The sequence below is a fragment of the Nicotiana sylvestris genome, chromosome 4 (genome assembly GCF_000393655.2).
Source record: "Nicotiana sylvestris chromosome 4, ASM39365v2, whole genome shotgun sequence".
Lineage (NCBI taxonomy): Eukaryota > Viridiplantae > Streptophyta > Magnoliopsida > Solanales > Solanaceae > Nicotiana > Nicotiana sylvestris.
Genome location: NC_091060.1, coordinates 9,090,103 through 9,110,811, shown reverse-complemented (window position 1 = coordinate 9,110,811; position 20,709 = coordinate 9,090,103). Strand labels below are relative to the sequence as shown.

The 20,709-nt window shown below is 34.7% G+C and overlaps 2 protein-coding genes and 1 long non-coding RNA gene across 3 annotated transcripts; 1 reads left to right on the top strand and 2 right to left on the bottom strand.

Annotated features, from left to right (window-relative positions):
* The first annotated feature begins 2,332 nt into the window (after positions 1-2,332).
* LOC138888969 (uncharacterized) lies at positions 2,333-3,193 on the top strand. Its single transcript, XR_011406494.1, has 2 exons — positions 2,333-2,801; positions 2,925-3,193. It is a non-coding gene; the product is annotated as an uncharacterized lncRNA (long non-coding RNA).
* Positions 3,194-5,133: 1,940 nt separating this feature from the next.
* LOC104234566 (receptor kinase-like protein Xa21) lies at positions 5,134-9,848 on the bottom strand. Its single transcript, XM_009788153.2, has 2 exons — positions 6,015-9,848; positions 5,134-5,841 (listed from the first exon to the last, which is right to left on the bottom strand). The coding sequence occupies exons 1-2, from the start codon at positions 9,067-9,069 to the stop codon at positions 5,495-5,497; spliced, it is 3,402 nt and encodes a 1,133-aa protein (XP_009786455.1). The 5' UTR covers positions 9,070-9,848; the 3' UTR covers positions 5,134-5,494.
* Positions 9,849-9,986: 138 nt separating this feature from the next.
* LOC104234567 (probable LRR receptor-like serine/threonine-protein kinase At3g47570) lies at positions 9,987-14,020 on the bottom strand. Its single transcript, XM_009788155.2, has 2 exons — positions 10,753-14,020; positions 9,987-10,609 (listed from the first exon to the last, which is right to left on the bottom strand). Exons 1-2 carry the CDS (start codon positions 13,808-13,810, stop codon positions 10,263-10,265), a joined length of 3,405 nt encoding a protein of 1,134 aa, XP_009786457.1. The 5' UTR covers positions 13,811-14,020; the 3' UTR covers positions 9,987-10,262.
* Between the last annotated feature and the right edge of the window lie 6,689 nt (positions 14,021-20,709).

Below are 20,709 nucleotides of genomic sequence, written 5' to 3'. Positions count from 1 at the left end.
TTAGTACCAAACTCTGATAGACTGCTCTTTATCTTCTAGTAAATATATGAAAGTGTTTCCAGCATCAGCACTCAGAAACTTTGTTTTGCCAAAGGCAAAATAATACGTGATACTAGCCAGTACTTGAATTGATATGTTAAAAGCGTTCTTCTTGATGATTAAAGCTGGCACTTGCACCTTTTCCAAACTTTATAGTTCGATTCACGTGACTTGCAAACCTAATGTTAGGATTCTTAACTGAACAGTTTAATCCACAAGTCATCTGGTAGAATGCATTAGAGAAACTAATGCATGCATTAGCTTTTGGTATTACTAATCTCCTGTTTTGTACACTTTTTCAATCTATGTATTACTAATGCAAGTATTAGTTATACAACCTATTTGGTATTATCCTATGTATAACTAATACATAGCAAACCACGGTATTAGCAAATACCAAGGCTATTAATGCATGCATCAGCATTGTTTAAGACAAAATTGTTCTTAAAGTCCCTTAAAGCTAAAGAATATGAAGGGCATTTTTGTAAACAATTAATTTTCTTAAAAATTATGCAATTTATTTTAATTTTTAATATACTACATCAAATAGTGGATAAGAAATAATCTCTGCATAACTAATGCTTGCATTGCTAATTCATGCATTATTAATACACCTTATTCAACACTATTCTGATAAATCCTGCCAAACGACCCCCAAGTGCTTCATTGGCTACCAGTTTTGTTGTTTGGGTCGTTGATGTCTTCTCCAATATGCAGATATGTGGGAATACAGAATTTTGGAGCGCCTTTGAATGTGAACTTGTGCTTGGTTGACTTGCAGAGTTGCAGTTATCTAAAGCTGTCCTTTGACCCTTACAAAAGGGCATTGAATGGGTTGACACAATGTAAAAAAAGAAAAGAATTGGCACTGATTAATTCTTTGAGGGGTCGTTTGGTATGAGGCATTAGGTAGGATGTAGGATAAAACGTGGGATTAAATTTATACCTTGTTTGGTTGGAGGTATAAATTTATTGATAAATTTATACCTCCAACCAAACAAGGTATAAATTTAATCCACATCTTATGCCATCAAATGTGGGATTATTTTATTCCATATTTCAAGTGATATAAATTAATACAAGAATTATAATCCCACGATAATTTAGTTCGCGTACCTAAGTTCTAAATGTCAAGTGGGTCTAGGTTTTAATCCATACTTTGCAGCAGGTTGATTCCTTCTCAAATACCACATATATGAAGGTGGGCAACTTAAAAAATGAAAACATCAACTTTAAGTTTATGCGTTGATGGTGTAAAAGATTTAGACAACCAAGTCTAACGACAATAACAAACAATTCTCTCTATATAATTTCTGATGGCAATAAGGGAATATAATTAAACTATTACGACTATTTAGTAACACTTATAGCTTAAAAATTCTTATCGACTATAATATTCAACTCGATGCATGTTTAGCTACAGTATTTCTCCTTTTTCTTTTGGGAAAATAATACTGTATAGCCGCTTTCAAAATAATAGTCGAATATATATATATAGCGCTTTTTGGCCCGGGTTAAAAGTGAAAATAGCGCTTTTCTCTTCGGCAGGGAAGGTGGTTGACATGTACATTTTCATTAAGACTATCTCCAACACTCCAATTAATGTGAAGAAATGCTTAGTTTAATCATAGGGAATAATCCGTTTTAATGTAATTAAGATGGGTTAAGTGTTTTTGGTTTAGATCGATCTCTTAGAATAGATATTTAGGTGATGTTGGTGTTCTTAGATGTTTTCAATAATTCTCCAATTACTACTGAAAAAAATTTCTTGGATCCTTCCAATTATTTGTACTTTGTTTGCAGCTCAATCCAGCTCAGCTTTGTGCTGGATAGCATTTTAAAAATTAACTACAAGTGAGAATGATATATTCAAAATTTTGGCTGTTTGATAGCCCATGTGAACAGCAAGACACAAAGTACATTCATATAAAATTTTGTTGCAGAGAAACTTGTTATTCTAATTAGCACCTACATCAATATTTGAGTTCAAAAACTCAAGTGGGCGGAGCCAGAATTTCAACTTTATGAGTTTTGCATTTAATAACGATGACTTCAAGTATTAATGATTGAGTTCTAAAATTTAATATTTTTACATATTTAATGAATTTCTTAATAGATGTACTATTTGAACAAAATCTATTGGGTTCCGCTAATGCTTCTGCCTCCGCCCTTGCAAGTATGGATATATGACCAATGCAGATAAAGTAATTTTATTTATTAATATTTAGGCAAAAGAAAAGAAATCACTAAATTTTTTTTCCTTTGTTAGGATCCGGATCATGGTCTTCCACGATCTTGATTCCAGCTTTATCGACTATTAACTATTAGGCCACATTGTTTGGTCCCATGGCACGAACCTTTTTCTTCTCCACTCAGTCCATTTCAAGATCTCAATAATATACTGGAGTCTGGACTACTCTGCTATGTTCAGGCAATCAATTTCAAATCAAAATTTAAAGCCAGAGGTTTCGGGTTCGAGCCTTGGTTATAGAATTGCTTTTGTTAGGGAGCGTTTATCTCCCAATGTGGAACTTCTCGGCGCGAATCCGGATTTAGCCGGGCCCCAATGCGGGTATCGGACACCGGATGGGAAACTAAAAAGGAACATTGAACAAATGTTTACACTTAGATCTCATGGATTTCAAATACAAGCAGAACCTATTAAGATTTTAATTAATTTTGTTTTCAGGAAACAAAAAGGAGCTAATACTGAAGAGTAAAGGAAAAGATGAATGCAATAAGCACAACCACTTTGCTCTCAGGTTTGATCTTTTTATGTTAATTAAGTAACAAAGTGATTTGGTGCGATTATGTGCGGTAAATTACTTGCTTATACACAAATAGTTTACTACAAGATTTATAGCACATGTAAACTATGAAAACAGAGAGGTCTTTCAGAAACATCTGGCAATATAGTTTACTACAGAAGCATCCTGGGAAATATGGAGATCAAGGTGTCGCGCAGACTGCAGAGGCGGATCTAGAATTTTCTAGAACATAATGCATCACTAAAGAAAGGAAAAAAAAGTATTTAGTGGAAATTGATCCCTCTTCCTTTGGATAAATAATTCCAACATTCAAAGGTGTCGTGCTAAATTCGGAACCGAAAGAACCTATGTCAAGTGGTCTCTATCTTTCATTATTGTTCAGCTAATGAACCACTTCTTCTGCAACATGAAAACAGCAAGAATAACATACCCAATATAATCTTACAAGTGAGGTATGAGGAGGATAGTGTGTATGCATACCTTATTCTTATCCCGTGGAGGTAGAGAGGCTATTTCCGAAGACCCTCAGCTGGGGCGTATGTAGCTTAGGGGGGTATGGGTTCACGTGAACTCATACTTCTTTTCTTAAATCATGTATAGTAATGTTATATTTCTTTAAAATTACTTAAATATATGTGTGTGCACCCATGCTTAAAAACTCCAATATTATAATAATTATTGTATGCACCGCTACAAGTGAACTCACAGCTCAAATCCCACGAAATATATGAAAATTACTAAAATTTCAAAAAGAATATAATTTTGAACCTATAATTTCAAAAGTGTAGTGGATTCATGGTAAAACGATACTAAAGTTAAACCCGTCAAATATAAAATCTAGATCCATTTAGATATGAAATTACAACATGAAAGAATACAACAATCTCAAGTACACACAGTAAGTACTGGACAAGTAGTAGGGACAACTTCATTAAGAAACTTGGTTTAGAAAAAGCAACAAATTAACTTGCAGGCTGCAGCTCTGCTGGGAGGGGGAGCTTTAGCGTAACTGGTAAAGTTGTTGTCATGTGACTAGGAGGTCACGGGTTCAAGCCGTGGAAACAGTCTCTTGCAGAAATGCTGGATAATGCCGCGTACAATAGACCCTTGTGATACAATCCTTCTCCGGACCCCGCGCATAGCGGGAACTTAGCGCACCGAAGTTCTTTTTCTTTTGGAAATTGGCCTGTTCTTCCTCTTGAAAAAGATTGATATCCACAACTTCCATCATTGTCCTGGGAAATGCTCGTCTTATCCACTGCCTCAGGCCAAAATCTTTGTATATCTGAATTGTCATAATATTTATAATACGGAGAATAGAAGATTGTTGAGATTTTTGTCCTGAACTTAATATAGCAACATCCTCACACCTATCCCTCCTCCTAACTTTCCAAATGGAAAACTGATAAAATACTAAAAAATAGGGTGATCAATTAAAAATTTGAGTTTAAGTTCTATGCACAGACGTGAATAAAATATTGAATCACTGGGTCTAACTGATGTTCCTCTATATGTCCTTTCTAAGTGCATTTCCACTTCTGCGGCTAAAGTGACTGCCTAAAGAATCAAGCACTATTGTTTTTTTCTCTCTAAATTTGAGTATCCTGACTCATCTTATATGTTCCCCAATGCAACATCTTCATATTGTTGGGACAGTAACTCCTTGTCGTCGAGGAGCAACCCCATTTTTCACCTTGAATTGATCAAAATATGCGAAATTTCTTACTTTCCGTGGAGGATTAGATCCTATAATTGGGGTCCTGGGAAAAATGGCGACCATTCTCAAAAACCAAAAAAATTGAGCTAGAGGAAAGCCCTATGAGTCACTAAAACGACGGCAGAAGTGCCTTTTTTATATCAATAGAGGGAGCAAAAAACGGGCTTTGCTCCCCTTTACAATATGAAGAAAGAAATAAGGGTGGAAGTTTAGACCACTCAGAGTAGTTCTACCTATAGAAAGAATCATGCTGAAGGGGTTTCTTGATTACTTTGATGTGAGAATTTAAATATTCCCTCCCAAAAAATAATGCACAAATATTATTTTTTCCACTAACACATTGAGTTAAAAAAAAGGTTATTAAATTATTGAATGAAAAGGAATAAACTACAGCAACAACAACAACCCTAAAATAATCCCACCAGTGGGGTCTGGGGAGGGTAGAATGAACGCAGACCTTACCCCTACCCGGAGGGTTAGAGAGGAAAAAGGAATAAACTAATGAATCAAAAATAAGTATTAGAGGCGATAAGAGGTGGAAAAGATATTTCCAAGCTTGCAAGCAGAAAGCCAAACAGAGCAGCTAAACACCTTCATAATATTTCTCGATTTAATGCTGGTTCAAGCATTCAAACCATAATTACTATTAAAAAGAGGTAAAGCTGGTTCAAAACCACTCAAATATGAAATTTACAACATGAGGGAATTCAACACTCAAAAGTACAAACAGTACATGACACCAAAGTAGTACGGACGACTATATTAAAGAAATCAACAACAATCACAGTATATTTCCACAAGTAGGGTCTGGGAATGTTAGTGTGTACGCAGGCCTTACCCTACCTAGTGAAGGTAGAGATGTAGTTCCCAATAGACCCTCGGCTCAGAAATATTAAAGAAATCAGGTAAACAAAAAGCAGCATATTAACTTGCAGCTCAGAAAGCACACCACCTTAAGAGATGCTAACTTCTATGTTGCCAAAAATGTGTTCTTGATTTTGTGAAGCCTCTTGACTACATCTTTCATGGCTATCCTTGATTCTGGCCTTTCGTTTGTGCAGTCCAAAGCCAATTGTATCATGGACGCTATGCAAATTTCACTTTTAGAATTGACCTGTTCTTCCTCAAGAAAAAGATTGGCATCCACAGCTTCCATCATTGTCCCTGAAAATGCTCGTTTTATCCACTCCCTTAAGCCAAGATTTTCATTAAATATCTCTTCATCTGCTGGCCTTCTTTTTGCCAGAACCTCCATCAACATGATTCCATAGCTGTAAACATCACCGCTAGTGGACACTATTCCCTCCGAGCCATATTCTTAAAAGAACGAAAATGAAAAAGAATTACTCATCCGATATATAACAATAATTATGTAGTAACAAGTACTTGCTTTTTATTTATTTAGAGAATCCGGAAGTACTTAATTTTGATAAGACTAAGTCAAAGAGAAAGGATTTATGATAAGTGAGAAAAGAAAGAGACAAGTATACCTGGTGCAATGTAACCAAGAGTGCCCAATGTCTCGGTGTGTGCCATGGATTTGCTTACCGCTAAAATTTTAGAGATGCCAAAATCACCAACATGAGCCACCATATCTTCATCCAAAAGAACATTGGCTGGCTTTATGTCGCAATGAACTATCGGAGTGTCATGAAAATGATGTAGATATTCAATTGCCACTGCCACATCAAGCATTATGGTGACTCTTTGAAGAAGGTTCAAGTGGCATTCTTCTCTGTACAACCAATTATCAAGACTTCCATTGGACATATATTGCAGAACGAAGGCTCTTATGTGTTCGCTAGAGCAAGTAGTGATAACCGTGACGAGATTTCTGTGCCGAACATTTCTCACTACTTCACATTCAGTATCAAACCTTTTGCATGCTTCCTCATTTTGTAAATCCAGAACCTTCATTGCCACCACAATTCCACTGGATAATGTCCCTTTGTACACAGAACCAGAACTTCCCACACCAATTAAATTTGATCCATCAAAATTATTTGTTGCTCGCTGAATCTCGTGATAGGAAACTAATTGATGAGTTTTGATCTCCGGTACCTTTTCGACATCTTTAGACTTCCCTTTCTTCTGTCGTTTCACTATCCAAATTGAAGCCAACAGGAACATTAGAAAAGATGAAATAACCACTGGAATAACGACTTTTAGCAGAAGCTTCTTAGAGTTTGATTGTCGTCCAGAATTAGTGATAGGGCAAGCAGGAACCCCCAGTACTTGCATTCCACATAGACCACTGTTCCCTAGGAAAGATTGCGAAGTGAAATTTGCAAATACGCCACCACTGGGTATTTCACCTTCTAAATCATTGAATGAAACATTGATACTTATAAGGTGTGATAGTTTTTCCAATGATTTAGGAATAGTGCCTGACAAGGCATTAAAAGACAAATCCAAAAATTCCAAGCCTATCAAGTTGGCAAAGGATAATGGAATTGGGCCTGAAAATGAATTGTTCGATAGATTAAGAGACTTCAAGTTTTGGAGCTCTCCACATTCGCTTGGTATCATGCCCCAAAAGTGGTTACTAGAAAAATCTAGTTCTACAATGGCTTTCAGTTCTCCAATGTCAGGTGGAACTTCTCCCTCTATAGAATTTTCTGATATGTTTAGATAGAGAAGTCTACTCATCTTCCAAATGCTCAAAGGAAGCTTTGATGAAAAGTTGTTAGAATCCACATAAAGTTGTTGTAGCATGCTAAGATTTCCTATACATTCTGGAATTAACCCAAAGAGCTCATTATCATTCAGAGTTAATCGAACCAAATTAGATAAATGACATACTGCCTCTACGATATGCCCTTGTAATTTATTTTTAGTGAGAAATAACCCTTGGAGCTGTGTAAGCTTACTAACCTCAGAAGGAATACTTCCCGTCAAGTTGTTTTCTTCAAAGTCTAGGCCTAATAGACCGCTTATGTTGCCTATACCTGTGGGAATGAGGCCGTTGATGTGTGCATCTGACATATGAAAATTTTCTATAGTAGATGAAAGATTTCCAATAGCATCAGGCAGAACACCATTCAATGGATTGGAACCGACGTATAGATATCGCAACATTCTGCAGTCCACCAAAGAATTGAAGAATCGCAACTCATGTTCACCTGGTTCATTGACAAGTTGATTACCCCACAGCAGCAGATTTTTCAACCCACGAAGATTTCCCAAATTAGTAGGAATACTGCCTCTGAGATAGTTCCCGGATAGTTCTAATGTCTCAAGCTTGGAAGCATTTGTGATGTACGGAGGAATTTCCCCTTCGAGCTGATTTTGTGCCAAGAAAAGTTCTTGAAGGTTCGGAAGATGAAGACCTGTAGTGGCTGGAATTCTCCCCGAGAGTTTGTTGAAACTGAAAAAAATAGTCTCCAAAGAAGATATGTTGAAAATAGCCTCTGGGATTTCGCCAGTAAGATTATAATTTTCCTGAAAATATAACAGCCTCAAGTTTGATAGTTTCCCTAACTCTGGAGGAATTAGCCCCTCCATGTGATTGTTTGGACAACTAAGATATTGCAGAGCGGTAATATTTCCCAATGAAGTAGGAATAACACCATTTATTTTATTAAATCCAATAAAGAACATCTCAAGCTTGGCTAAACATCCAATATTTCTGGGTATTTCTCCAGCTATGTTGTTGAAAGATATGGACAAAATTCTGAGCTCTGTGAGCTGACAAATGTTGGAAGGAATATAACCGGAAATCAGATTGTAAGATATACTTAACTCCTCCAGATTTGACAAACTATTCCCTTCATCAAGCAAGAGAGGACCAGAAAGCCTATTGATTCCCAGAGCTGCTGCAATTAGCGACGAGATTTTAAACATTGTTGCAGGAATGGAACCTGTTAACTGATTATCGTACAAGGACAACACTGCAAGTTGGCTCAGATTACCAATCTCCTTTGGAATGTTGCCGCTGATTTTATTCCCAGACAAACTGAGGTTCATCAATTTTGTGGCGTTTCCAACAGTAGGAGGGATCATACCCGTGAGGCTATTGTTCATGAGATCCAAGACTTTGAGTTCTGGTACATACCATGGCCCATTCCACATTTCACCATTGAGTTCATTGAAAGCCAAAGAAACTTTTTCAACTCTCTGGTGTTGGAAAAGATTTCTTGGAATACTTCCTTGGAGCTGATTGTTTTGAATATCAATCACTCGCAAGCGAGGTAAGTTGCCAAGGCCATAAGGAATGCCACCATGGAAGAAGTTGTTCCCAAGATTGAGCTCTCTGAGAAAGGACAAATTAGCCAAAGATGGAGAAATTGTGCCTTGAAGTTTCAAATTAGGAAGGGTCAAGGCTACAACCCTTTGCCTTCTTGAACTGCACGTGACACCGAACCACGAGCAAAAAGAAGTATTGCTAGTCCAGTTCTTGGCCAGGAAGAGACTTGGACTTGTAACAAGATTTTGGAAAGCTAAAAGAGCTTCTTGGTCTGTCTCATTTGAAGGAGCAGCTGATATAAAAACTGAGTAGTATTGAACTAGAAAGAGAAGAATCAATAAGAAAATGTGCTTCTCCATATGCACTTGGAAACAGATTTGTTTGGTTTCCAAAGTTAACTTACTCCATTATATAGAGCACCAAGAATGAAAAAAATAAGAAAGAAAGTAAGGAATGGAAAAGGATAGTGGATAAATAACATATACAAATGATAGTAATTAACTTACGGTCAGAATGAGAAAGTTGATTAACAGCTGACTCAACTTAGATTATTTCCACAAAACAGAAGATAAGGTGTTATCTCGTACTAGAAGGAACTAAAATTAAACTAAATACAATTAGTATAAGCAAGCTATTATCATATTACTCACGCATATGCTTGTATCCACAACCTTGGATTGGCTATTTAAAAAATGCTTTTCAGAAGTTTTTCCAAATTTAAATACAACACATTATAGATGTGGAATATCTCGACCTCTTGACTTGACTATTTGCAGTTAATAAATTCCAAATTTAAGTTATCAATTTTACTCATATAATATGCCTTATTCACCTAACCAGCATATAAACAATGGATAATCAATACCTTTCCCAATGGAAAACTGATAAAATACTAAAAAAACAGGGTGATCAATTAAAAATTTGAGTTTAAGTTCTATCTGGGTCTAACTGATGTTCCTCTATATGTCCCAAAGAATCAAGCACTATTGTTTCTATTTTCTAAATTTGAGTATCCGGACTCATCTTATATGTTTCCCAATGCAACATCTTCATATTGTTGGGACAGTAACTCCTTGTTCTCAAGTGCTGAAGGGATTTCTTGATTACTTGGATGTGAGAATTTAAATATTCCTTCCCAAAAGATAATGCACAAATACTATTTTTTTCCACTAACAAAAAGTTTATTAAATTATTGAATAGAAAGGAATAAACTAATATATCAAAAATAAGAATTAGAGGCAATAAGAGGTGGGAGACATATTTCCAAGCTTGCAAACAGAAAGCCAAACAGAGCAGCTAAACACCTTCATAATATGTCTTGATTTAATGCTGGTTCAAGCACTCAAACCACAATTACTATTAAAAAGAGGTAAAACTGGTTCAAAATCACTCAAATATGAAACTTACAACATGAGGAAATTCAACACTCAAAATTACGAACTGTACATGACTCCAAGTAGTACGGACGACTATATTAAAGATATCAGGTAACTAAAAAGCAACATATTAACTTGCAGCTCAGAAAGCACACCACCTTAAGAGATGCTAACTTCTATGTTGCCAAAAATGTGTTCTTGATTTTGTGAAGCCTCTTGACTACATCTTTCATGGCTATCCTTGATTCTGGCCTTTCGTTTGTGCAGTCCAAAGCCAATTGTATCATGGACGCTATGCAAATTTCACTTTTAGAATTGACCTGTTCTTCCTCAAGAAAAAGATTGGCATCCACAACTTCCATCATTGTCCCTGAAAATGCTCGTTTTATCCACTCCCTTAATCCAAGATTTTCATTGAATACCTCTTCATATGTTGGCCTTCTTTTCGCCAGAACCTCCATCAACATGATTCCATAGCTGTAAACATCACCACTAGTGGACACTATTCCCTCCGAGCCATATTCTTAAAAGAATGAAAATAAATAGAATAAATCATTCCAAATATAACAATAGTTCTGTACTAACAAGAACTTGCTGTTTATTTAGTTCTAGAATTCGAAGGGCTTAATTTTAATAAGAGAAAATCAAAGAACGAGACTAGTATACCTGGTGCAATATAACCAAGAGTGCCTAATGTCTCGGTATGAGCCATGGACTTGCTTACAGCCAAAATTTTGGAGATGCCAAAATCACTAACATATGCCACCATTTCGTCATCCAAAAGAACGTTGGCTGGCTTTAGGTCACAATGTACTATGGGGGTGTGATGACCGTGATGTAGGTATTCAACTGCCAAAGCCACATCAAGCATTATGGTGACTCTTTGATGAAGGTTCAAGTGGTGATCTTCTTTGTACAACCAATTATCAAGACTTCCGTTGGACATATATTGCAGAACAAAGGCTCTTATGTATTCACTAGAACAAGTAGTAATCACCGGGACAAGATTTTTGTGCCGAACATTTCTCATCACTTCACATTCAGTATCAAACCTTTTGCATGCTTCCTCATTTTGTAAATCCAGAACCTTTATTGCCACCACAATTCCACTAGATAATGTGCCTTTGTACACAGAACCAGAACTTCCCACACCAATTAAATTTGATCCATCAAAATTATTTGTTGCTCGTTGAATCTCGAGATAAGAAACCAATTGATAAGTCCTGATCTCCGATACCTTTTCCACATCTTTAGGCTTCCCTTTCTTCTTCTGTCGTTTCATTATCCAAATTGAAGCCAACAAGAATATTATAAAAGATGAAATAACCACCGGAGTAACGACTTTTAGCACAAGCTTCTTAAACCTTGATCGTTGTCCAGAATTAGTGATTGTGCAAGCAGAAACCCCCAGTACTTGCATTCCACATAGACCTTTGTTCCCTAGGAAAGATTGTGAAGTAGAATTTGCAAACACACCACCACTGGGTATTTCACCTTCTAAATCATTAAATGAAACATTGATACTTGCAAGGTGTGATAGGTTTTCCAATGACTTAGGAATACTACCAGACAAGGCATTTAAAGACAAATCCAGGAATACCAAGCTTATCAGGCTCGAAAAGGATAATGGAATTAAGCCCAAAAAGGAGTTGTTTGATAGGGAAAGATACAGCATGTTCTCGAGGTCCCCTATTCTACTTGGTATCATGCCTGAAAAGTGGTTGCCAGAAAGATCTATTGCTACAATGGCCTTCAGTTCTCCAATATCTGGTGGAACTTCTCCTTGTATGGAACTTCGTGACATGTTTAGTGTGAGAAGACTACTCATTTTCCAAAGGCTCAAAGGAAGCTTTGATAAAAAATTGTTAGACGCCAAATCAAGCTGTTGTAGCATGCTAAGATTTCCTATGCATTCTGGAATCACCCCAGATAGCTCATTTTCAGGCAAATGTAATACAACCAAATTAGATAAATCACATACTACATCTAGAATACGCCCCTGTAATTTATTGTTACTTAAAAATAGCCCTTGGAGTTTTTTAAGCCTACCAACCTCATAAGGAATACTTCCAATCAAGTTGTTGTCTTGAAAGTTTAGTTTCGTTAGTCCGCTCATGTTGCCTATACCTTTGGGGATGAGACCATTGATGTGCGCATCTGCTATATGAAATATTTCAATAGTAGACGAAAGATTCCCAATAGTACTGGGCAGAATGCCATTCAACAGATTGGAACCCACTGCTAGAGATCGCAACATCCTACAGTACACCAATGAATTTAAGAATTGTAGCTCATATTCACTTGGTTCATTGTTAAGTTGATTACCAAATAGGAATAATCCTCGCAGCTCACGAAGATTCCCCAAATTTGTAGGAATAGTGCCGGTGAGAAGGTTCATATCTAGCGCCAGTGCGTTAAGCTTGGAAGCATTTGTGATATACGGAGGAATTTCCCCTTCAAGCTGATTGTATGACAAGTAAATTCCTCTAAGGTTTGGAAGACGACGACCTGTAGTGGCTGGAATTCTTCCCGAGAGGTTGTTGAAACTGAAACCAACGAGTTCCAAAGAAGATATATTGAAAATAGCATCTGGAATTTGACCAATAAGATTATGATTTAGATCAAAGCTTAATTGCCTCAAATTGGATAGCTTCCCTAATTCTGGAGGAATTGGCCCCTGTAGACTATTGTTCATACCATTAAGATTTTGCAGAGTCGAAATATTGCCCAATGATGCAGGAATAGTCCCACTTGTTGGATTATAACCAATATAGAACTCCTCGAGATTGGCTAAACAACCAATATTTCTGGGTATTTCTCCATTTATGTTGTTGAAAGATATGGACAAAATTTTCAGATCTGCAAGTTGGCAAATGTTGGAAGGAATGTGACCAGAAATTTGGTTGTAAGATACACCTAAAAACTCTAGATTTGACAAAATCTTCCCTTCATCAAGCAAGAGAGGACCAGAAAGGCTATTTCTTGCTAGAGATATGATAATTAATGAGGAGATATTAAACAGTGCTGCAGGAATGGAACCTGTTAATTGATTATCAAACAAGGATAACACTGCAAGCTGGCTCAGATTACCAATCTCCTTTGGAATGTTGCCGTTGATTCCATTCCCAGACAAACTTAAGTTCATCAATTTTGTAGAATTTCCAATAGAAGGAGGAATTATACCTATGAAGCTATTGTTCCAGAGATTTAAGACTCTGAGTTCTGGTACATACCATGGCCCCTTCCACATTTCACCACTGAGTTTATTTAAAGCCAATGATATTGTTTGAACTTTTTGGTGTTGAAATAGACTTGTTGGAATACTTCCTTGGAGTTGATTGTCTTGAATATCAATCACTCGCAAGCGAGGCAAGTGGCCAATGTCATAAGGTATGCTGCCATGGAAGAAGTTGTTCCTAAGATTGAGCTCTCTGAGAAACGACAAATTGGCCAAAGATGGGGAAATTGTGCCTTGAAGTTGCAAATTAGGAAGAGTCAAGGCCACAACTCTTTGCCTTTTTGAACTGCAAGTGACACCAAACCAAGAGCAAAAAGAAGTATTCTTGGTCCAGTTCTTGGCCAGAAAAGGACTAGGACTTGTAACAAGACTTTGGAAAGCTAGCAGAGCTTGTTGGTCTGTTTCATTTGAGGAAGCAGCCGATATAAAAATGGAGTAATATTGACATAGAAAGAGAAGAATCAATAAGAAAATGTGCTTCTCCATGCAGTTAATATGCACTTGTAAACTGGCTGCTTTAAAAGGATTTGGAAACTTGATTTGTGTAGTTGCCCAATTTACTCCATTTATATATGCTCTTTCATATGGTTTAGACTTCAGAACTAAGTGAACAGGAGCCTATTGTTTTCTAGTGAAGCTTAGATATCACCAATTTTTCCCTGACCACAACCTAAACAATAGCATGCATTATCTATTGCAGAATCTTAATAAACCAGCAGATAAAAAGAACGACCACGGATGACAGCACCCACAATTAGGTCTTCCTGTTCTTGGAGGAGGGCCCGTTTCCTGTCTTCCAGGACGCTAATGCGGTCCCGGATCCACTGCATGGCTGCAGCCACAAGTGCAGGATCGATGGGAGGCAGGTGCTCCCAAAAGGCAGCCAGGGTTTGCTGCCTTTGTTCTTTTTCGTTTTCGACGGCTTGAATTGATTCTTGAATTGTTGCAAGTCTTCCGACGATATCCATTTCAGTGTTGTTGGAATAAGTGTTACTGAAAGTATTTCTTTTTGACTTCTACGTCTCTCTTTGAAATATACTAACACTAATACTCTCGACTACCTACTAGCAATTTTTGAAACAATAAAAAGAAAAACTATACTAGGTTTCTCTCTCACTTCTTCTTGGTGGATTTTCGCCTTCTCCTCAATTAAATGTATTCTAATTAGATAAGTGGATGTAAAAATAATACTCCTACTAATTTCAAACCATATTGCTTTTAAAATTTCTTTAAGAAGCTTTTCTGAATCAAATTCAATTCCATGTCATAGTAATCATGCTGAGGGTGTGGAGGTCGAGGATTAGGGTAGATGATTAGTAAGTAGTTGAGAGTTTCCCCCTTTCTTACCAGTAGTACTAGTAACACGCATGTACTTTCCCATTTCTCAGATTTATATTACATCATGTTGTTTAGTTTGTTTCAGTTATTGTATATTCATGTTCTTACTATTTTGGTACTACTTATTCTTTATTCCCCTCTTCTTCTTATTCTTCTTCTCCTCCCTGAACCGAGGGTCTATTGGAAACAACCTCTCTACCTTTACTAGGTAGGGGTAAGGTCTGCGTACACACTACCCTATCCAGACCCCACATGTGGGAATATACTGGGTATGTTGTTGTTGTTGTTGTTATCATAGCAATCACGCTGAAAATTCTCAACTTCTAGACTTGACAGATTCCACAAGTATCTTGGCATTAACTTCACAGAGCAATTGCCATTCTATTGCCCAAATCTTCACGGCAAATGCAAGAATTCAAACATATGTGTGGCTAAATAAAAGCTTCTTTTTTCAACAGATAATGTCACAGAAATTGGAATGAGAGAATGTTTAATATATCGAGAACACTTAATTACTTTCTTCTAAATAATTTTGTTCTATTCAGGAAAAACTTATCCAAAATTTTCCCCTTTTTATGTGGTGTATAATATACACATTATTGCAATGTCATCTCATTGAGGAATACATTGGCCAACTTTAAAAAGACAAGAAGACAAGTGAATTGCGGAAGCTAAAGGGAAATAAAGATGAGGAAATTGATTGACATACAAATCAAATTAAAGCACGAGGATTAGGGTCCACTTGCCTTGATAGTTTGACACAACTTGCAATTTTTTCCATAAATTAAAGAAGAAAAGTCAATAGAGGATCCGAACTCTATCCTTCTGCGCCACTCTTCGAGCTGCGAACAATGCCGATGCTTTTCCACTCATCGCTCTGCTCTGCTCTCTCTCTCTCTCTCTCTCTCTCTCTCTAGCCTCTCTCGCCTCAATCTCTGAGCTGAGTTCTCCATTTTCTGTTCTCAGTCGCTAATCCCTTACGATTTGTAAAATTTATGTGTAGAAGTCGCCTTCATATAGGTCGCATTTACCGATGCGACTTATAATTTGTATTTCGAACGAGTTATAGTAATTGCACTTTATAAGTCACATTTAACTATTACGGTATATAACTTGTTTGGATGGTTGTTACCCATTATATTGTATCGTATTGTTACTTTAAATAAGATATTTATTTTGATTGTTATTTAAATTTTATAATCTTGTATCGTTAAATCTGTGTCACTTTATGTAACGACCGATTTGGTGCGGTCGTGTTGTTACCTTATCTTTTTCTCTCAATTTTACCTTTTATTATTATTAAATAATTTTATTTTATCATTTACCCTACTTTTTTATATAACTAGTATCTGTACCCGCGCGTTGCGCGGAGAATATTAAATATAATTTTTATAAGAAAATATTGCTTGAAAAATATAGTAGACATAAAGGAGTTTGCAAATACTATTATTTTATGTACAGGTAAATCCACTGAATATTCATACAGTCAAGTCGTAAATAAATATATGTATCCATTGAAAAATAGCTAGTGAGGAAAGCATTCATAAGAAAATGCTGTCTTTGATAATTTGGCCATATTCTGACTCTCACAAATTTATTAGTACCATTTGAAAAGGCTATTTTTACTACATCATATGTTAGTACAAATTAATAAAGTTCCTCTTAAAGGCACAAAACAAAATGTTCCTTCGATCCAGTTCCAACTGTCAAGCATTGATGGAATAGACGTTCGAATATCAGCCACTAAAAATAGAATAAGCTCTTGGTTAAGAAATTTAATGGGTGAAATGTACTTTTCTTTCTAGTCTAGATGGGTATGAGGCTGCAAAGTATAAAAAATAAAGAATGATGAGTCAAATTAGGAATATTTGGATGTATGCTAATCAAAATAAAATAAAAATATTAATGGTCCCAACATCAAGTTTGTCTAAGTCAATTCTTTATTGCTTATATCCTCTTCTGACCGAAAGCAGGTTCTATGGATTCTCCATCTTAATATTACCTGCCCAGACAATTTTTACCGTGTTTCTAAAGGTCTTGAAAGTACTCATTTCCTTATTTTGAAGTACTTGTTCCCGACTCTTATCAAAGCAATAAAGAGAATAATAAGTAGAAAACCAAGTATGATGGTTTTATAAAATATTTGGTGTAAAATCTTGTAGTACTTAATGGACCAACCACTTTAATTGGCACCCAAACTCTACCTTCATGACTCATATCAGACATGGTATAATATAACAGTATCTTCACACTTGTGTAATTAGCATCAAAACGCCTTATAGTGACTGATCAAGCCATGAAATAATTATTTAGCTATAGAAGATACATATTATAAATAGGGATTTGAATTTAAAGATAAAAATATGTCCTCAGGTGAATTAAATTGATAAATTTTGTATGCATAATAGAAATAATACAATCAAACATAGATGAGAAGAAGACTTCAGTCTAATCCAATCTGTTAGAAGTAGTTATTTAAAATCGGAGCTAAACACTTTCTCATCTATAGCAAAAATTTATCTTTTGATTTAAATTCAAAATTTTCTTATGTTATTCCATTTCTAATTTATATTAGAGTTTTTATAAATTTTCTTTTGTTATTCTACTTCAACGTTATATTAAAAAATTTATTAACTTTGTCCTAAGGTTTAAAAGTATTTTATAATGCACGAAAATTCTCTTGAATATGAATTTAAAGAGAAAAGTAAAATCATAGATTCATAATCTACAAAAAAAGAAGAATTTATTGAGTAACCAATATACCCCATGTTTAGTTAAACTTAAAGCGTCTATATTGAACATTTTACAAAATAAATTATTGTACCTTTTTAGATTGTGATTTAACATTTATATTGTGACGTACTCGCATATATGGTAAAAAATATTTTTCTTAGTTTTCTTTAATTCGTTATTCTTTCTTTATACTAAGGAATCACTCAACTAACCAGTATTGTGAAGGAATGCAGAAACACATTTTGTTGGTATCAGATAAATCATGACTAACAAAAAAGGTGTCAAAATAAAGGACTCTCAGAATCAGTAGAAAATATTCCATACATGAATATAGTTCAAGGAAAATCAAGAAATCATAAGCTAATCAAGCAAAGAAAAATAAACGTACATAAAATATTTATTTATGTTGAAACCGATATTTAAAACCTATAAACACAAAATAAAATATCTTGCTTAGATGGGCAGGTTAATCAACAAAGAAAACATATAGTTTTCAAGCCTTCCATCAGTTTTCTTTCAAGAAATCATAAGCTAATCAAGCAAAAAGAATAAATAAACGTACATCAAATATTTATTTATGCTGAAACCGATATTTAAAACCTATAAACACAAAATAAAATATCTTGGTTAGATGGGCAAGTTAATCTACAAAGAAAACATATAGTTTTCAAGCCTTCCATCAGCTTTCTTCCCTCCCATGGAAAACAAACGCCATCATTCCATAGAAAATTTAGAAAGAAGATTTTTAAGAACCTATATAACAAAATTCTTAGAAAACTTAACTATTAAATAAAAAAAAAACTACCACAACTGCTCAATAATCATCTGGCATATTATTAAGTTAAAACTTAACCATTTATAGGCATAACTGTAAATACTATAAAATTTAATTTACCTTTCAAAAATATTTCATGAGTATAAAATTGGAATAAAGAAGAAGAAATAGAGGACAACAGAAAAGAAGAAAGTAAAAAGAGAAGGAACACCAACAAAAAAAGGACATAAAAATGATAGAATTCTTCAATGACAAAATATTATTTACAATTCTATATTTGGATACTCAATCTCCTTCTTATAACCATGACCAAACAAAAGAAGAAGATAAGCAGGGGAAAAAAAGGGATTAGAGAAATGAAAATCATAAAAAAAATGTACAAAATTTATAAAGATTCTTACCAGCGCAAATCATTAATTTTACTTGTTTTTTGCTCCAAATTCTTTTCTAACCACGACCTGCTATACAAACCACTCCTTGTCCTAAATACAAATGTAAAATCTTAAGATTTTGGATTAAGCAACCAATCATTAACCAAGTTACAGTTTAATTTTTGTGTGTGTTCATTTAGTAGTCTCCAAAGTAGTTTAGCGAATGGAACAAAACTAACATTTATACTTTCCAAAGCAATTGTTTTAGTTACTATAACACGAAATAAAAGCAAAAATTACAAGTAATGGGAAATTAGAAGTGCATGCGAAAGAACAATTATACTGCAAAAATTGGAAGATATAATTATAGAAACCTCACGATGAAAAAGTGAAAAAAGAAAGATTTCCACATTCAGATCATCTTCATTGGTAAACTTCTTTTCCTTCGTTGATTTTTTCTCTACCTTGAGTGCCAATGTGATTGAAACTTGAGGCATTTGGAATTAAAAACATATGCTTTTGGTTGAAACGGCAAGTGAAAACATGAAGGCTTTGGCTTGAAATAGTACTTCAAGAGATTGTAACTGTTGCCTTGTCTATCTCTTTATTATTAGGAATTGTAACCGTAATTAAAGTAAACATGTAAAGATTTTGACTTGAAACAGTAGTTCAAGAAAATTGTAATTGTTGTCTTGTCCATCTTCTTATTACTAGGAGTTGTAACTATAATAATTAAACGTAAACTTTAAGATAATTGATTGATTATTCTTAACTAAAAATAATCTAATTTCCAATTCTAATGAATAAATAAAATAACTGCCCAACATGGGAGGCAGTATCCATTGTGAATAATTTGTTCCCCACGTTTGAAACCACGATCAAATCGTGGAGTTTTTTTTTTTTTTTTTTTTTGCTTTATTACTATTTTTATGTAAAACGTTTTGCGATGAATTTTTAGGTTTATAATAATAATAAATTAAATAAAAAACTAATGAAAAATGTGGGAGTTTGGAATTGGAATAATTAATTTTTTTAGTTTTCAGTTTTAAAAAGTACTTTCCAAAAAACGTAGGACTCCATGATGTTAATAACTGAATTGGTTAATATTAAATTTGTAATTTTTCTATTTTAAAATTTTTTGAATCTCCAAAAGTATTGGAGTTTTGTCCTAAAATATGACATGTGTTGATATTTCATTTTGACACTTGGCATAATTTTTCTTTATAATATTGCAAGTTTATTCTTCATATTGCTGGCGTGATATCATGAAACGATGGCAAACAACACAATTTATCCAAACATTGTATTTATCAAACGATACAGTACAATACAATACAATACGATACAATACATTATAAAACGATACGTAACAACCATTCAAACAAGCTGTAAGTCTCATTTAAGTCGTATTCTAAATAACAATTTATGAGTCACATTACTCAAAAGTGATATATTAGTCACATTCCTCAAATGTATTATATAAACTAGGTAATTTATCCGCGCTTCGCGCGGTTATAAATGATCTCATTAAACTACAAATTATCCTTTTTTAATATCCAGTTCTTGAAAATTTCGAAAAGTAAATATACTAAGAATATCTCGAGAGCCTCTAAATTCTAATGAATAGTTGAAAAGGCCTTATCGATTTTGTCTTTTACATATTTCCCGATCGTAATGATTTAATTGCCTTCTCAATAATAATTGATCATTTATGAAATAATTAATAATCGGTTCTTCTTACTTTTGTGTACATGAAAAGTATAGAATTCGATTTTATGGTGTATGTCGTTCTCAACCACTTCATGATATGAAGGTTTGTAAAATTCGTCATTGAATAAGATTAATGGTGAGAGTAAATAATCTAAACCCGTTAATAAACAACAAAAAAATCTTTACTAAAAACTAAGTCAGCGATAATTTAGATTCAGAATTGCTTGGCACGTTATTCTTCTGTTAATCGTCACCCTTCAGGGTTTTTTAACCCTTTAGGTCATCCTCGGAATGATAGCATTAATTCTAGTGGAAGAATGCAAAAAGAAAAATTAGGAAATACCAGATTTAAAGAATATTTAGCAACTTCTTTTCCTGGATTGAAAAGAAAATCAATTCAAAATAGCATAGAAATTAAAATTTAAAGTTAATATTCAGAATTTAGGCCTTTGATCAGT